Source organism: Gilbertella persicaria, assembly GCF_025201335.1.
Source record: "Gilbertella persicaria strain CBS 190.32 chromosome Unknown B0P05scaffold_34, whole genome shotgun sequence".
NCBI classification, from domain to species: Eukaryota; Fungi; Mucoromycota; class Mucoromycetes; order Mucorales; family Choanephoraceae; genus Gilbertella; species Gilbertella persicaria.
Genome location: NW_026251995.1, coordinates 81,435 through 98,029, shown reverse-complemented (window position 1 = coordinate 98,029; position 16,595 = coordinate 81,435). Strand labels below are relative to the sequence as shown.

At 34.2% G+C, this 16,595-nt stretch overlaps 4 protein-coding genes across 4 annotated transcripts; 2 read left to right on the top strand and 2 right to left on the bottom strand.

Moving 5' to 3' along the window:
* Positions 1 to 6: 6 nt before the first annotated feature.
* B0P05DRAFT_580590 (uncharacterized protein) lies at positions 7 to 1,326 on the bottom strand (the record flags this gene model as incomplete). The annotated part of the gene is made up of 2 exons (XM_051582033.1): positions 7 to 1,076; positions 1,107 to 1,326. The coding sequence occupies 2 exons, from the start codon at positions 1,324 to 1,326 to the stop codon at positions 7 to 9; spliced, it is 1,290 nt and encodes a 429-aa protein (XP_051432524.1).
* A 72-nt stretch (positions 1,327 to 1,398) lies between these two features.
* On the top strand, positions 1,399 to 2,666 carry B0P05DRAFT_193786 (PRP38 family-domain-containing protein). Its single transcript, XM_051573187.1, has 5 exons — positions 1,399 to 1,579; positions 1,624 to 1,670; positions 1,745 to 1,939; positions 1,985 to 2,269; positions 2,329 to 2,666. Exons 3-5 carry the CDS (start codon positions 1,878 to 1,880, stop codon positions 2,621 to 2,623), a joined length of 642 nt encoding a protein of 213 aa, XP_051432523.1. The 5' UTR covers positions 1,399 to 1,579; positions 1,624 to 1,670; positions 1,745 to 1,877; the 3' UTR covers positions 2,624 to 2,666.
* A 4,162-nt stretch (positions 2,667 to 6,828) lies between these two features.
* Positions 6,829 to 7,397, top strand: B0P05DRAFT_589370 (uncharacterized protein; the record flags this gene model as incomplete). Its single annotated transcript, XM_051582734.1, has 3 exons — positions 6,829 to 7,038; positions 7,081 to 7,327; positions 7,384 to 7,397. 3 exons carry the CDS (start codon positions 6,829 to 6,831, stop codon positions 7,395 to 7,397), a joined length of 471 nt encoding a protein of 156 aa, XP_051432522.1.
* Positions 7,398 to 15,336: 7,939 nt separating this feature from the next.
* On the bottom strand, positions 15,337 to 15,905 carry B0P05DRAFT_589369 (uncharacterized protein; the record flags this gene model as incomplete). The annotated part of the gene is made up of 3 exons (XM_051582733.1): positions 15,337 to 15,350; positions 15,407 to 15,653; positions 15,696 to 15,905. The coding sequence occupies 3 exons, from the start codon at positions 15,903 to 15,905 to the stop codon at positions 15,337 to 15,339; spliced, it is 471 nt and encodes a 156-aa protein (XP_051432521.1).
* Positions 15,906 to 16,595: the final 690 nt, after the last annotated feature.

The following is a 16,595-nucleotide window of genomic DNA, read 5'->3' as shown; positions in this document are numbered from 1 at the left end:
ACAAATTTATGCATTTGCTTTTAGAAAAGATATGACTGTGGTATTCTTCATGAGTTGGTCTCTTAAGACAGTCAAAGCATTCATGGATTGATTCAATAACACTTGTTCTTCATGTCTATAGATAGAAGCTTGTTTTGAAACAGGCGATTCATCCGTCATTTGGTATTGTTTGTTTTGCGTGTATTGATACTCAAGAGCATCTAATAAGAGCACAATGGCACGGAGCTGAATGACAGGATATAGCTCTAATGATTCTACTGTTGTCTTTAGATCAGATAAGGACAAAATGGGTGTATCTCTCACTAAAAGTCCTTGTTTAAATTCAATGTCCTCTTGATCCAAGACCACAAGGTACATCACAGCCACTGATGCCTCATCCCATCCAGCAAAATTGTGCTGATCAATAGCTGATAACTTTAAAATAGGTTTGACACCCATTTGTATTAACCATTCAATTTTGTATTGATCATGGGCTGGATCCAAAAAGGGCAAGAGTGGCAAAGTAATCACAGACGATTCAGAGTTATCTGGAACACAAAAACCATGAAGAAACAAAAGTTCTTGGTTTGATTTAGACCCATATGATAGAAACAATTCTTGGTCTTGTGGAATGTGTTCTTCACTGGTGACAAGCTCAAGACCAGTAGAGACCAGTTGCCAGCGTATATTGGCATGTTGGTCTGAATGATTGGCAAAGTCAAAGTAAGGAATCATAGCCATCTGATGTTTGCTTAGGCCAGACATGTCGCCACCAATACCCACTACACGAGACCAAAAAATACAATCTGCCCAGAGATACATGTCCAATTGAACACGAGATAGCCAATGGATATTGGATGTATTCCATGCCTGTACTTGTGTCTTTAAACTGGTTAGTTTGGCCCGTGTTGCATTCTCTAGACTGGTGCCTTGAACACAGGCTGGATTGAACAGGACATGATGGTCTTGGAAAAAAGAGAGGGTGGGGAGAATATCAAAATAAGGTTTCCATCGAGTATCTTGGTTGATGTATTGACAGTAGACAAGAAAAAGACAGAGTACATGGTGCTCATTCTCGGGAGAGAGAATGGTTTCCTCTAATTGGTTTGAGTTTTGATATTGTTGACCATAAAACTCAAATACAGCGTCTTTAAATTCAGTATGGACTTGAAGTGCTTTAGAAGAAGTGAGTATCAAATCAGAAGGGATGCTTACAACAGTCTTGGGTTCTGTTGCATCGATTGTTTCTTTAGAGAATAGACCGTAGCCTGCATAATCTGTGTGTTTAACTTGTACACCATAAGTGATAATGCCTTGCGTCTCTATCCAACTCTGAAATTGATTCATTGAAAAAAGAGAATAAAACAGCCCCCCGTCAGATCGGAAATTGATTTATGAAGATTAGATATAAAAGATTAGTTTTCTTGTTTCTTTTTCTTTCTCTCTTTCTATTTTTTTTTCTTGTCATTATGGAACCTAAAAAATCAAACAACAAGAAAGCAAATAATACATTGGAGACATGGGGTAATGAAACTACCATGAATCTAAATGCTATTATCTATCAAAATATTCTTTCTTCACCTTATTTTCGATCTTTATAGTAAGTCTTGAGCGCGTCTCCGAATCTATATTGACTTGTTATAGTAATAAAAAGACCTTTCATGAAATCGTGGATGAAATCTATAATGAAGGTGAGTTTTTTGTTTTGTTTTGTTTATTTGTATGTATACTCATCCTATTCTTTTGTTTTGTATTGTTCTTATAGTCTATGTGTTATGTGAGTAGTATGTCTCTATGTTGTACTTGCCTTATGTTCCATTAACCTATTTCTTTTATTTTAAAAAGCACCCTTTGTTAAAGGCACTCAGCCCTCCACAGCCTTTTGTTGCTTGTTTAAAATGTGGACACTTAAATTGACCATCAAACAAATCGAAAACTTGATTGATCATGTTGATTCACCGTAAGTAAACAGAGTTGCTCTTAGACATAACTTATGACAAACTAGATATATTCGTGCTATTGGATTCTTGTATTTGCGTTATGTATGCGCACCTGCTCAACTCTGGGATTGGTTCCAATACTACCTTGAAGATGAAGAAGTGGTCCAAATCTCAAGTGGACAAAACCCAACCAAAGTCACCATTGGCAAATTATGTCGCATGTTGATCACTGAACCTAAGTTTCAAGGTACTATGTTACCTCGTATTCCTGTGCCTATTGCAAGAGATTTGGAAAAGAAGTTGCAAGATTACGATCGAGAAAAGAAACACCAAGACCAACCTGCAGCTAGGTACATGAATAGAAAAATGCTATTGTTATCTAATCTTATTTTTTTTTTTTTTGAAAAAGAGAGGAGGAAAGAGAAGATGATCGGTATCATCGTCATTCAAGCAGAGATCGTTACAGATCAAGGAGTCCAGTAAAGGGTCGCGGTAGAGATGATCGTGGTAGTAGATATGATCGCAGTAGCAGAGAACGTAGCAGTAGAGACGAATACGATGACTATGAACGTAGTTCAAGACGTCGTTATTATGATGATGATAGATACAGAAGAAGAAGTCCTGATTATAGTAGACGTTATCGCTCTAGGTCTCCTTCTAGAGATGACAGACGTAGTAGAAATTATTCAAGAGACCGTGATTGATTCAATAAAACGTTTTTTTTTCTCTTTTTGCGATAAAACAAGATGCATGCATAGACTTTTTTTTATGATGCCGGCTTTATGTGAATCAGCTTAAGCTAGTAATAATAAACAAACAGATGTTGTCAGATAAGATATGCGTAGGTCATTAGAAAAACAAAAATAGTACGTGAATTCATTCACAATGGAACAAGTCTATAGTGAGAATTCTAATAAAAATGCTTTGAAGCTTATGATTGTATTCTACAACAGCCGCATGAATTTTGCTTTTACATCTGGTTGTTTTTTAATTCGATTTTACATTTACCTGTAATACAATCAAAATTCGTACGATGGAAACCATGTTTATTACAGCGATTGGAACATATGAAGTCTATAAGTTGCTCCTTCTGAACACCTCCAGAATTTATGTTTTTTTTTTTTTTTTTTTTTTTTTTTTGCTGCGCTAACGTCTCTTTGCCAAAGTGTATGGCAAGTTGTATAGACAAGTACATTATGGTACTTGAAATCAGGGTGATCTAACATTGACTTAGTTCTACAAGCGTTACATATCTTAGAAGTGAGGTATTCATAGATAGGAACAAATAGCAGCTTCTCTTTTTTAAGGCACCTCCATAGGATTTTGATAGCACTACAACGTACGCCTTTCAGCTTTACCATATCCTTGTTAAACATACCGCTTCCAAATACAACAAAGGGAGTTTTTGATTTGTTTTTGTTCCTTAACTGCTTAATATTATGTGTTTGCCTATTGGCTATTCAACACCGGGAAATGTCCTGTATTAACCATGAGGAAAAATATTGAGTGAAATTGCCTTTGTCAACTGTCAGAAGCATCATCGAAAGGGATTGAGCAAACTGGCAGCTCTCTTCCTGCCAAACCAACCGTGAAGCCTTACAAGGCTAATGAGAGGGATGAGAGATACCTTGGTCGTATCATTCGGGAAGAATCTCTTTGCTTCCTACAACAAATGGAAGGAAGAACTTGCAGTAACGAGCATCGATATTCATAGAGACACTGTAGTCTCAGCTGTTCATTGAATGAGCTTCCAATCGTTTGTAACAATAAAGAAGCCTCGCCTCTCTGAACAGAAGAGAAAGAAAAGACTTCGCTGCGCCAGCAGCAAGATCGACTGGACAGATGATCAATGGCATAATATCATCTGGTCAGATGAGTTAAAATTTCGTCTTTCTAGCAATTCAGACAGAAGAGTGCTTTGAAAGGTTGGTGAGCAATATGAGGAGGCTCACACCGTCTCAAAAGTAAAATAAGGAGATGGTGGTGTTATGATCTGAGGGCGCTTTTGGGTTGGTTTCGAGCCTTTGGCTATTATTAAAGAAGACTCCGTTAACCCGGATATATATGTCAGTATCTTGGCTCAAATATTTCATCGTTGGTTAATAGAGCTCACCGCAATTCAAGATAGGGATTTTGCCTTGTAAGAAGATGATGCCACTTGCCACGGGGGAGCCTATGCTCGATGGTAGGAGAATACTCATCAGATTAGATGCTTTGAGTGCTGGTCTACTTAAAGCCCTGATCTGAGCCCCATAGAGTATATTTGGAATGCTCTTGATAAGCTTGTGAACAACAGAAAATTTGAGGTCTACACTATCGAAAACTTCAAGTCGATACTTCGACAAGAATGGGAGAACTTCAGCCAAGAAAACGCTACACGCTTGGTCGGAAGCATGAAAAGCCGATGCCAAGCAATGATTGATGCTGAAGGTGATCACACCAATTACTAGTTCTTCTTTTTTTTTATTTTCTTTTAATAAATAATCCAAACTTTTATTCTACACGATTTATAGTGTTCATCGTCTATATTAATGTACAGAAACAGTCTCTCAAAAATGTATCTTCGAGCTGTAAAGTATTAAGTTTCTTACATTTTATATTAAACGTGAGAAACTTTTCTTCTATTATTCCCCATTCCTGTCTGAGCTTAGGCCAAAAAGGGCCATCCTTAGTCTTGATTGGGGTGGGTTCGATAGGCACTCGTTTTGGCTTTGGGTTTATGTGTCTTTCAAGATACAATTCGTATTCGCTAGCTTCTATTTTGGACAAGCTTTTGTTTTCACCCTTGAGGTATTCCTCTTTATCATCCCTGACCAATTTCAAGTAAAATATCCCTTTGCTTTTGTGAAGGAATTTTGATTCGACATAGATCCTCAGATGATTAAGTGAGCTAAAAGGCATACACATCAAAATGAGTAAAAGCTCTGTTTCTACGATTTTTTGTAAGATTCTCTATATTCAGTTTTCTGAAATCTGGCAATTGAGCAGATATCCGATTCAAAAAAAGTGGGGGAATAAATAACACAATGTTCAAGCTTGAGTTTGGCGATAGACGTATTCGTTCTAGGTTCACAATCGCAGTCGTAACATTCGAAATAATTTAGACTGAGTTTTTCCAGTTGAGAGCATGTGGCAAAAGCATCTTTGATGCAGTATCTATGTTTTTCGGTTGGTTAAGCATCTTCAATAGGTAAGCATAGAGCGTAAATTTCATCAAGCATAACAAGCCGGATTGTTAAATCATTGGCAAAGTCGGCATAGTCCACAAGTTGATACGCCTTAGTTTCTGGCATAATAACAGAAAGATGGTTTGGTTTCTTAGAGTTTCTTTTGTAAGTCAAGTCGGTTGTTTGAGCTTCTTTAGGCTTGACATCCACAGAGACAGAAAGAAAACTATCCGTCATTGTTTCGAAACAAGTAAGTATGAAATGTTGCATCTCCTTTAGCTCGAAACAAGACAATTTAAACGAGCCAGTACGAGATATGTATTCGGTGAGCCTTTGTAGGACGTTTGTTGAAGTTTCCCATGTAAAATACAAGCGATACTGATTTCTTTTAAGTAAGGGAACTTATTGATACAATACAGGATTAAGTCATCTGAAAAAGACAAACGATAGAACTAAAATGTTTCCAGACCAGCATGCGGAGCAAGCATTGATAGTTCTTCTGGTTTGATCAATTGCCTGATCTTGGAATAATTCGCCCTTGCTTTTAAAGTCTTTAAATGAAGACATGCATCAACAACATCCCTTATATCTTTGAATGTAGCTTCAGAGCTTTTCTCTAATTCCACTTCCTTCAAAACCTTCATTTTTCTAAAGTTCCTGAAAAACTTGTAGTATGTTCTCATTAATTGAACGCTAACACATTTTAGATTAGGGAGTCTTCATTCGCATATAACGTAAGAAAACGCCTCTTGCGATAACTATATTCTTCATCACTTTCTTCATTTAAATGTCCTCTGTGCACCAGACAAGATCCCTTATCAGCACTATCAGTAACTTCTACTGAAAGTAATGTGTTTGACAAAGCTATAGACATAGTACGATAAAATTCGGTCTCCTTTTATCTTGGAGGGCCTGGAACATATGCCAAATGCTTCAATTGGCCCATACACCGCGCTTGTATGAGTGTAAGCCAAATCTCTGAGAATGTTTGTGTATCAATAGTAGCGAGATTAGGCACGTATTCAAGCATGTCAGTCATGAGACTTATATAGTCCTGTGCAATTATAACATCATATGAACAAAATTCGTAAGAGTCATAGATAGATCGAAGCTCATTTCTCCAAAATCATTACAACCGACACTATCAAGGTATTATCGATGTGCGGCTATACTTGAGCAGAAGGACAGTAAAAACATATGAATGAACTAATGACATGCAGAAGGCTTATTTTTATAATAAAAAACATCAAAGATAGTATAGAGCCTGTTTATACGCACATATATACTTTAGATATCTACAGATCATGTCTACTAATATATAGAGCACTTTTGTGAAATTTATTTTTTGATCGAGGGAGATCCACGAGAGCTCGTGAAGATGAAAAAAAAAAAAAGTTCATGAAGAATTTTTTGGAATGACCCAATGTAAGCCTGATCCAACTGAAATAAAGTGAGACCGTCTCTAGGTACAAATAAAAAAAAAAAAAAAAAAAAAAAAAAAAAAAAAAAAAAAAAAAAAAAAAAAAAAAAAAAAAAAAACGAGCTTACTAAGACGAAAAAGGCGACTCAATTTGAGTATTGCCCTCAAATCTGCATTCAAGGTTCATTGTATACCGTAATTAGTCGAAAAAAAGTCCTTTTTAGTAGATATTCAGTACTGAGTAACTATTTAGCAGTACCTTGCTCAGTGTGTAGTATAAAACTACAAAGCTTTTCTTAGTACATCTCTTGGATGCATTTATATGCATTTGATGAGTAACTATATCTTCCATAAGCCTCAAGATAACTTTGTTAGCAAAATTACTTGTATGAATTTCAATTCGATATTTAGTCTTTTAATTTACGGCAATACCAACAAAGATCACTTATTTAAATACTTGCAACTACAGTCTCTCAAAGCCATTTCAGCTATTCATGACGTTGATGCTGACAATAACTGTGGTTTTCGTGCGGTAAATCTTGGAGTCTTTAATAACTAGACAAACTAGAAACAGGTGAAAGATGACATGCTTGCTACATACATGAAGTACAAAGACACTCTGTACAAAGCCATTGTCACTTCTGAAGCCTCTGCCAAATATGAAGAGCAAAAGACGATCAATAGATTTCAGTCTAAAGCATTTTCTTGTCTTAGTAGCTCTGAATTATGGTTCTCTACCTTCACCTGCCCACAAATTGTAGCCTATGTTTATGAAAAGCCTGTTCTTGTATACAGCTACATTGAAAATATGCTTAAAAAAGGTGAAAAGAGGATTCATTGCAAATCTCAAATTTACTTCCCTTTAATCATTATAAAGCTCGTCAACACTGATCACCCCATTACACTCCTTTGCGTCTTTCTTCACTTCTATTATATTGAATTCAGCCGAACCCCAAAGGAAAAAACTTCAGAAATTCAAAAATTCAACACTCCAATGCTCAATATGGATCATAAACGCCTGAGAGCCTCGTTTCCTAGCTCATACAGTTCAAATGACTACTCAATTATGTTCTAGTCTATATTTTCTTCTATGAAAATCTACGAAAACTATCAATAGACTATATCCAACTATGCTTCCTTAAAATTCGCTTAATTCATGCAAGCAAAAAATTAAATGTCAGAAGAAAAAACACTGGCGTTGCATTTTGACAGTTTTCAAATGCAACGCCATATTTTTGATTGTCGAAGCTCTTATGCCGTGTAAATAATCCGTGTACCATGAACTCACTTTTTTTTTTGTTTTTTCTTCTGTGTTGAACATTTTCGGGGCGAAGGAATCTACTTGTTTTGCGCAAGTGCGGGTAGTAGTCTGCGGACGCCCTAAGTAGAAGTGATAGGACCAGAGGTTGCTATATATTTCGAGGTTGTTCGTTTGTATAGACTATCATGAGTAGCGTATGCCTGAGTTATCGTATGTAAAGCAAGACAGGAGGACCGTGCCTCCAAATGCTCTATTTTAAAGAATCATACCTCAAGTCATGGAAAAGTCATTAAAGTATACTTTTACTCGTGTCTACACTCAGTGTCGTTGAAAACAAGCTTTTATCTTTGTGTCTAGAAAATAAAAGAATATTTTATATACTTTATTGAAAAAAAATTCGTTATTAAAAATTCCTTTCTTGTGGCCATAAAGTAATAGAATCAGTAAAACAGACTATTGAGATAACTATAAGCATAATCAAACAGAATGTCAACTCATGACCAATACTTCAAGAAGATGCTTATAATAATGCTTTAGACCATTTCGTAGAGTTGGTCAAAACCTGTGACGAAGACGAAGAAGAAAGGAACGAAGGTTGATTACCCTTTACGCTTTGATTGCAATTCATCTTGATCACTTTGTTCTTGATTGTTTTGAAGATCGAGGCTGGAAAAACTTGAGCTGATACATGGTGCTGGAATATGCACTTCAACACTCGAAGACTCCAAGAAGACATGTGTAACATAGAAGTCTTAGAAAGTGCTAAAAAACATATTTTTAGGAGCCATAGACAAAAGATGTACTTTCCTCTAACAAAATGTGAAATATCAACCCACTTGAATTTCTGAGCCAAATTCTAAGCTAGCATGTAATTTGCATTGAAATTGCATCAACTTCATAAATGATACAAATCATCGAAAAAGTATAGAATATCCATATATTCAACCGAATGCATATTCAATCAAATTCATTGAATTTTTTAAATTGTAAAAGCTACATTGTCATTTGCATAATCTAATAAAATTAATGGTATGTTGTCTTGAAAGAAACACTAATCATCAATGCACATGTATACACTTAACTCAAAGTGTCTTTTCTTGTTACTATATGGCATTTAAATTATTTTATCGATTTTCAAATTTATTGAGATATATATGTATATCTACGAGATTGACAACCACAACATCGGATAGACTACAAAGATGAAAACCCAACATACAATTATATTTGAAGCTATAATATGTCTGAAATCAGCACAAGTCTACCTCAAGTACAAAGCTTTAGAACTGAAAGTTACTCAAGGCCTGCTACTCATCATCAGATGTCATTTAATAGCAAGGAATAGCAAGGAATAGCAAAATAATGGAGAAAAAATATATGTGTTTTGGATTTTCGAAACTGTTTTGCTCCTCAACGTAATGGACTTAAAAAAAGACAACTCTTTGTTGATAATATTTGTAAATTTTATGCAAATTTTATGCAAATTTTATGCAAATTTTATGCAAATTTTATGCAAATTTTATGCAAATTTTTGATAACATCTTTCGTTTTTAATTTTTTTAATTTAATCTGATTCTTTTAAAGTTAAAGGTACTACAACGTAAGCGATAGAAAAAAAATTTCATCAAAAGATGAAAAATTCTTCACTCATTGAAGGAAAGTTTTGACCAAATCTTCAGTCAAGTATGAAAGATTTCCTCCATTGATGGAAGAAGAACGCAATCGATCACGCTGTGGTGAGAGTATATTTTTTCAGCTTAAAAATAATTGCTTTCCAGAAATGTTTGTTTGTTGACATAAATAGCATACTTGCGTATTGATATTAGTTTTGTCAAATTCATGGAAAAAAAATTTTTTTTCTTTGAACACATGGTTCAATGTGGCCTTTAGCTGTTTGAACTCAAACAATCAATAAGAATGACTATACTAAGCCAAAGTTGCTTTAAGAAAACAAGAGCAAAAGAGGAATAGAGAGGAGAATGCTGATCTAATGTTGCGTCTGGGCGTGGTTTTGTAGCCAGAGAACAAATAGAAAGATTTAGTTGGACGTTGAAAGGAGTAGATTGTTTGCGATAGCACATTACATAAAGGTGATTTGGGATAAAAGAAAATCTCTAGAGGTCCATTTGGTACTCCAATAAAGTACAGAGCGGACATTCTTGAGCGTTTTTATGAACTTGGTCAAGAACACTTTTGCATTCTCTAAAGCTACCTTGAGCAGTGTCTAAGGACGATGTTTGGCCTTGTAGAAGTCCCTTGATGCATGTTTGACGGTTTTTCTGAGAGAATTAGCCAAACTAATTAGGCAGTAGTTGACTAGGTCAGTCGGGCTGCCCTTCTCATGAATTGGGACTACTTGTGTGACTCATCAACAATGAGGCGTGTATGGCCAACGCCAACATAGATCAAAGATATGGAAAGTCAGGAAGCCACTAAAATTTGTGATGTATATACAGAAAATAAAGCTAGAGCCATGAATAATTACGTTAATAGCCGTAGATGTTAAAAACCTCTCGTGAATGTAATGGATTTACAAAAAAAATAGATATATATGTTCAAACTCCATTAACATTTATGCCGACTTACAAGTATGCCATTTGTGTACATAGAAAAATATTTCTCAGAAAAAAAATAAAAACCACTGCTTTAAGATAAATCAAGAATATTTTTTGTGAAAAAAAAATAAAAAAAGAAAAAATTTTCTAATTTTCTGCTTGAAATCTAAAAAAAAAAAGCTTGTTTTTCAATTTTTCAGTTTTAAATAAATAAACGAGTCTACCAGATAATGATCTTACTGCTTTATTCTAGAAGATAGATTACTGGCTGGTAGACTCGTTTTTTATTTTTAAACAGAAAAATTAAAAAACAAGCTTTTTTTTAAAAAACTTTAAGCAGAGAAATAAGAAATTCCTTTCTTTTTTATTTTTTGTCATTGCAGAAAATATTCTTGATTTATTTTAAAGTAGTGGTTTTTATTATTTTTCAAAAAATATTTTTTTGAGTACGAAAATGGCATACTTGTAATTTCGGCATACCTGTTGGTATTTCTGTTATTTTTGAAATGCTTTTTTTTTTTTGTAAGTCTATCATAATGATCATAAAGGCCTGAGGCACACAATTCTTCCCATAGTTTTTTTCATTGCTCTAGCTGTTGTATACACGGCTATCTACATGACTATGATTTAGAGTGACTTTGCACCGTAATGGGCTGCAGGAGTATTCAGGAGTGAACCATGAATCTGTACTTCAAATTATGCAGTCTCTTTATTTACCATCAGATTGATTATCACTACAAACTAAACAGTAGGGGATCTATGCGCCCCTCATCCGTAAAGACACCAACGATTGCATTCAATGGAATTCATGAAAAGATATTAATTTCCTTCAAGGGATGCTATATTTTATATAGATGGAGAGAAATAACAGAGTGTAATAAAGAACAACTTTCTTTTGGCCGTTTTCGGTTCTGATTGACTTTATTTTGTCTTTTTAATTGTAGTGTTTATCACACTAGCTACTTTTTTTGTAGAGATATTACTACAGCGTAAGCGATAGAAAAAGTTTTTCATCAAAAGTGGAAGAATTATGCATTTGGAGATGAAAAATCTTGACCAAATCTTTATTCAAATATGGAAGATTTATTTCACTAATGGAAAAATGCAATCGCTTATACTGTTGTGTATGGCTACTATGATCCCTATGGTGGTTGTTATGGCGGTTGCTATGGCGTCTATGGCTATTGTGTTTATTCTGTAAGGTTAAATCTGGTAAAAAAATTGATAATTAAAAGGATTTAAGAACGAGTTCAAATTACTGAAGTTGTCATTTGGGAAGTGAAGACGTCGTCGACGGCTGACAGTTGCTTTATAAATTAAATTTTCATCTGACGCTTGCTTGATTAGAGTCTGCTAAAATATGTCCAAGAAAAGGGTGTAGTTGACTTGTGAGCCCGAAGCCAAATAGAGTATAGCAATCATAGCATCATAGCAACCATAGCAACCATTGCAACCATACACCACAATGTAGGCACTTATATCTCTAAAAAAAGTAGCTAGAGCAATGAAAAAAACTATGGGAAGAATTGTGTGCCTCAGGCCTTTATGATCATTATGATAGACTTACAAAAAAAAAAAGCATTTCAAAAATAACAGAAATACCAACAGGTATGCCGAAATTACAAGTATGCCATTTTCGTACTCAAAAAAATATTTTTTGAAAAATAATAAAAACCACTACTTTAAAATAAATCAAGAATATTTTCTGCAATGACAAAAAATAAAAAAGAAAGGAATTTCTTATTTCTCTGCTTAAAGTTTTTTAAAAAAAAGCTTGTTTTTTAATTTTTCTGTTTAAAAATAAAAAACGAGTCTACCAGCCAGTAATCTATCTTCTAGAATAAAGCAGTAAGATCATTATCTGGTAGACTCGTTTATTTATTTAAAACTGAAAAATTGAAAAACAAGCTTTTTTTTTTTAGATTTCAAGCAGAAAATTAGAAAATTTTTTCTTTTTTTATTTTTTTTTCACAAAAAATATTCTTGATTTATCTTAAAGCAGTGGTTTTTATTTTTTTTCTGAGAAATATTTTTCTATGTACACAAATGGCATACTTGTAAGTCGGCATAAATGTTAATGGAGTTTGAACATATATATCTATTTTTTTTGTAAATCCATTACATTCACGAGAGGTTTTTAACATCTACGGCTATTAACGTAATTATTCATGGCTCTAGCTTTATTTTCTGTATATACATCACAAATTTTAGTGGCTTCCTGACTTTCCATATCTTTGATCTATGTTGGCGTTGGCCATACACGCCTCATTGTTGATGAGTCACACAAGTAGTCCCAATTCATGAGAAGGGCAGCCCGACTGACCTAGTCAACTACTGCCTAATTAGTTTGGCTAATTCTCTCAGAAAAACCGTCAAACATGCATCAAGGGACTTCTACAAGGCCAAACATCGTCCTTAGACACTGCTCAAGGTAGCTTTAGAGAATGCAAAAGTGTTCTTGACCAAGTTCATAAAAACGCTCAAGAATGTCCGCTCTGTACTTTATTGGAGTACCAAATGGACCTCTAGAGATTTTCTTTTATCCCAAATCACCTTTATGTAATGTGCTATCGCAAACAATCTACTCCTTTCAACGTCCAACTAAATCTTTCTATTTGTTCTCTGGCTACAAAACCACGCCCAGACGCAACATTAGATCAGCATTCTCCTCTCTATTCCTCTTTTGCTCTTGTTTTCTTAAAGCAACTTTGGCTTAGTATAGTCATTCTTATTGATTGTTTGAGTTCAAACAGCTAAAGGCCACATTGAACCATGTGTTCAAAGAAAAAAAATTTTTTTTCCATGAATTTGACAAAACTAATATCAATACGCAAGTATGCTATTTATGTCAACAAACAAACATTTCTGGAAAGCAATTATTTTTAAGCTGAAAAAATATACTCTCACCACAGCGTGATCGATTGCGTTCTTCTTCCATCAATGGAGGAAATCTTTCATACTTGACTGAAGATTTGGTCAAAACTTTCCTTCAATGAGTGAAGAATTTTTCATCTTTTGATGAAATTTTTTTTCTATCGCTTACGTTGTAGTACCTTTAACTTTAAAAGAATCAGATTAAATTAAAAAAATTAAAAACGAAAGATGTTATCAAAAATTTGCATAAAATTTGCATAAAATTTGCATAAAATTTGCATAAAATTTGCATAAAATTTGCATAAAATTTACAAATATTATCAACAAAGAGTTGTCTTTTTTTAAGTCCATTACGTTGAGGAGCAAAACAGTTTCGAAAATCCAAAACACATATATTTTTTCTCCATTATTTTGCTATTCCTTGCTATTCCTTGCTATTAAATGACATCTGATGATGAGTAGCAGGCCTTGAGTAACTTTCAGTTCTAAAGCTTTGTACTTGAGGTAGACTTGTGCTGATTTCAGACATATTATAGCTTCAAATATAATTGTATGTTGGGTTTTCATCTTTGTAGTCTATCCGATGTTGTGGTTGTCAATCTCGTAGATATACATATATATCTCAATAAATTTGAAAATCGATAAAATAATTTAAATGCCATATAGTAACAAGAAAAGACACTTTGAGTTAAGTGTATACATGTGCATTGATGATTAGTGTTTCTTTCAAGACAACATACCATTAATTTTATTAGATTATGCAAATGACAATGTAGCTTTTACAATTTAAAAAATTCAATGAATTTGATTGAATATGCATTCGGTTGAATATATGGATATTCTATACTTTTTCGATGATTTGTATCATTTATGAAGTTGATGCAATTTCAATGCAAATTACATGCTAGCTTAGAATTTGGCTCAGAAATTCAAGTGGGTTGATATTTCACATTTTGTTAGAGGAAAGTACATCTTTTGTCTATGGCTCCTAAAAATATGTTTTTTAGCACTTTCTAAGACTTCTATGTTACACATGTCTTCTTGGAGTCTTCGAGTGTTGAAGTGCATATTCCAGCACCATGTATCAGCTCAAGTTTTTCCAGCCTCGATCTTCAAAACAATCAAGAACAAAGTGATCAAGATGAATTGCAATCAAAGCGTAAAGGGTAATCAACCTTCGTTCCTTTCTTCTTCGTCTTCGTCACAGGTTTTGACCAACTCTACGAAATGGTCTAAAGCATTATTATAAGCATCTTCTTGAAGTATTGGTCATGAGTTGACATTCTGTTTGATTATGCTTATAGTTATCTCAATAGTCTGTTTTACTGATTCTATTACTTTATGGCCACAAGAAAGGAATTTTTAATAACGAATTTTTTTTCAATAAAGTATATAAAATATTCTTTTATTTTCTAGACACAAAGATAAAAGCTTGTTTTCAACGACACTGAGTGTAGACACGAGTAAAAGTATACTTTAATGACTTTTCCATGACTTGAGGTATGATTCTTTAAAATAGAGCATTTGGAGGCACGGTCCTCCTGTCTTGCTTTACATACGATAACTCAGGCATACGCTACTCATGATAGTCTATACAAACGAACAACCTCGAAATATATAGCAACCTCTGGTCCTATCACTTCTACTTAGGGCGTCCGCAGACTACTACCCGCACTTGCGCAAAACAAGTAGATTCCTTCGCCCCGAAAATGTTCAACACAGAAGAAAAAACAAAAAAAAAAAGTGAGTTCATGGTACACGGATTATTTACACGGCATAAGAGCTTCGACAATCAAAAATATGGCGTTGCATTTGAAAACTGTCAAAATGCAACGCCAGTGTTTTTTCTTCTGACATTTAATTTTTTGCTTGCATGAATTAAGCGAATTTTAAGGAAGCATAGTTGGATATAGTCTATTGATAGTTTTCGTAGATTTTCATAGAAGAAAATATAGACTAGAACATAATTGAGTAGTCATTTGAACTGTATGAGCTAGGAAACGAGGCTCTCAGGCGTTTATGATCCATATTGAGCATTGGAGTGTTGAATTTTTGAATTTCTGAAGTTTTTTCCTTTGGGGTTCGGCTGAATTCAATATAATAGAAGTGAAGAAAGACGCAAAGGAGTGTAATGGGGTGATCAGTGTTGACGAGCTTTATAATGATTAAAGGGAAGTAAATTTGAGATTTGCAATGAATCCTCTTTTCACCTTTTTTAAGCATATTTTCAATGTAGCTGTATACAAGAACAGGCTTTTCATAAACATAGGCTACAATTTGTGGGCAGGTGAAGGTAGAGAACCATAATTCAGAGCTACTAAGACAAGAAAATGCTTTAGACTGAAATCTATTGATCGTCTTTTGCTCTTCATATTTGGCAGAGGCTTCAGAAGTGACAATGGCTTTGTACAGAGTGTCTTTGTACTTCATGTATGTAGCAAGCATGTCATCTTTCACCTGTTTCTAGTTTGTCTAGTTATTAAAGACTCCAAGATTTACCGCACGAAAACCACAGTTATTGTCAGCATCAACGTCATGAATAGCTGAAATGGCTTTGAGAGACTGTAGTTGCAAGTATTTAAATAAGTGATCTTTGTTGGTATTGCCGTAAATTAAAAGACTAAATATCGAATTGAAATTCATACAAGTAATTTTGCTAACAAAGTTATCTTGAGGCTTATGGAAGATATAGTTACTCATCAAATGCATATAAATGCATCCAAGAGATGTACTAAGAAAAGCTTTGTAGTTTTATACTACACACTGAGCAAGGTACTGCTAAATAGTTACTCAGTACTGAATATCTACTAAAAAGGACTTTTTTTCGACTAATTACGGTATACAATGAACCTTGAATGCAGATTTGAGGGCAATACTCAAATTGAGTCGCCTTTTTCGTCTTAGTAAGCTCGTTTTTTTTTTTTTTTTTTTTTTTTTTTTTTTTTTTTTTTTTTTTTTTTTTTTTTTTTTTTTATTTGTACCTAGAGACGGTCTCACTTTATTTCAGTTGGATCAGGCTTACATTGGGTCATTCCAAAAAATTCTTCATGAACTTTTTTTTTTTTTTCATCTTCACGAGCTCTCGTGGATCTCCCTCGATCAAAAAATAAATTTCACAAAAGTGCTCTATATATTAGTAGACATGATCTGTAGATATCTAAAGTATATATGTGCGTATAAACAGGCTCTATACTATATCTGCTTAAGAAAAAGGCAAAGACGTGTGGACATTGTTGTCTTTTTGGTAGTTGAAGCATTTGTTTGCCTGGTGTCTCTGTTGCATGAATAAGCAATGTATTGACAAGCTGTTTTTTAGATAAATTGCCTTATTAAAACACACTCGATCCGTTGAGTCGGTGAGTGTGACGAATTGAATTTCTGTCGACTTAGCTTGATTTT

What these genes read in the sequence shown, in the direction of transcription:
- B0P05DRAFT_193786 (XM_051573187.1), top strand. Translation starts at nt 1,878, where the DNA reads ATGTGGACACTTAAATTGACCATCAAACAAATCGAAAACTTGATTGAT. An exon ending in ATTGATCATGTTGATTCACC is followed by an intron (nt 1,940 to 1,984) that starts GTAAGTAAACAG and finishes ATGACAAACTAG; the next exon opens with ATATATTCGTGCTATTGGAT. An exon ending in CAAGACCAACCTGCAGCTAG is followed by an intron (nt 2,270 to 2,328) that starts GTACATGAATAG and finishes TTTTTGAAAAAG; the next exon opens with AGAGGAGGAAAGAGAAGATG.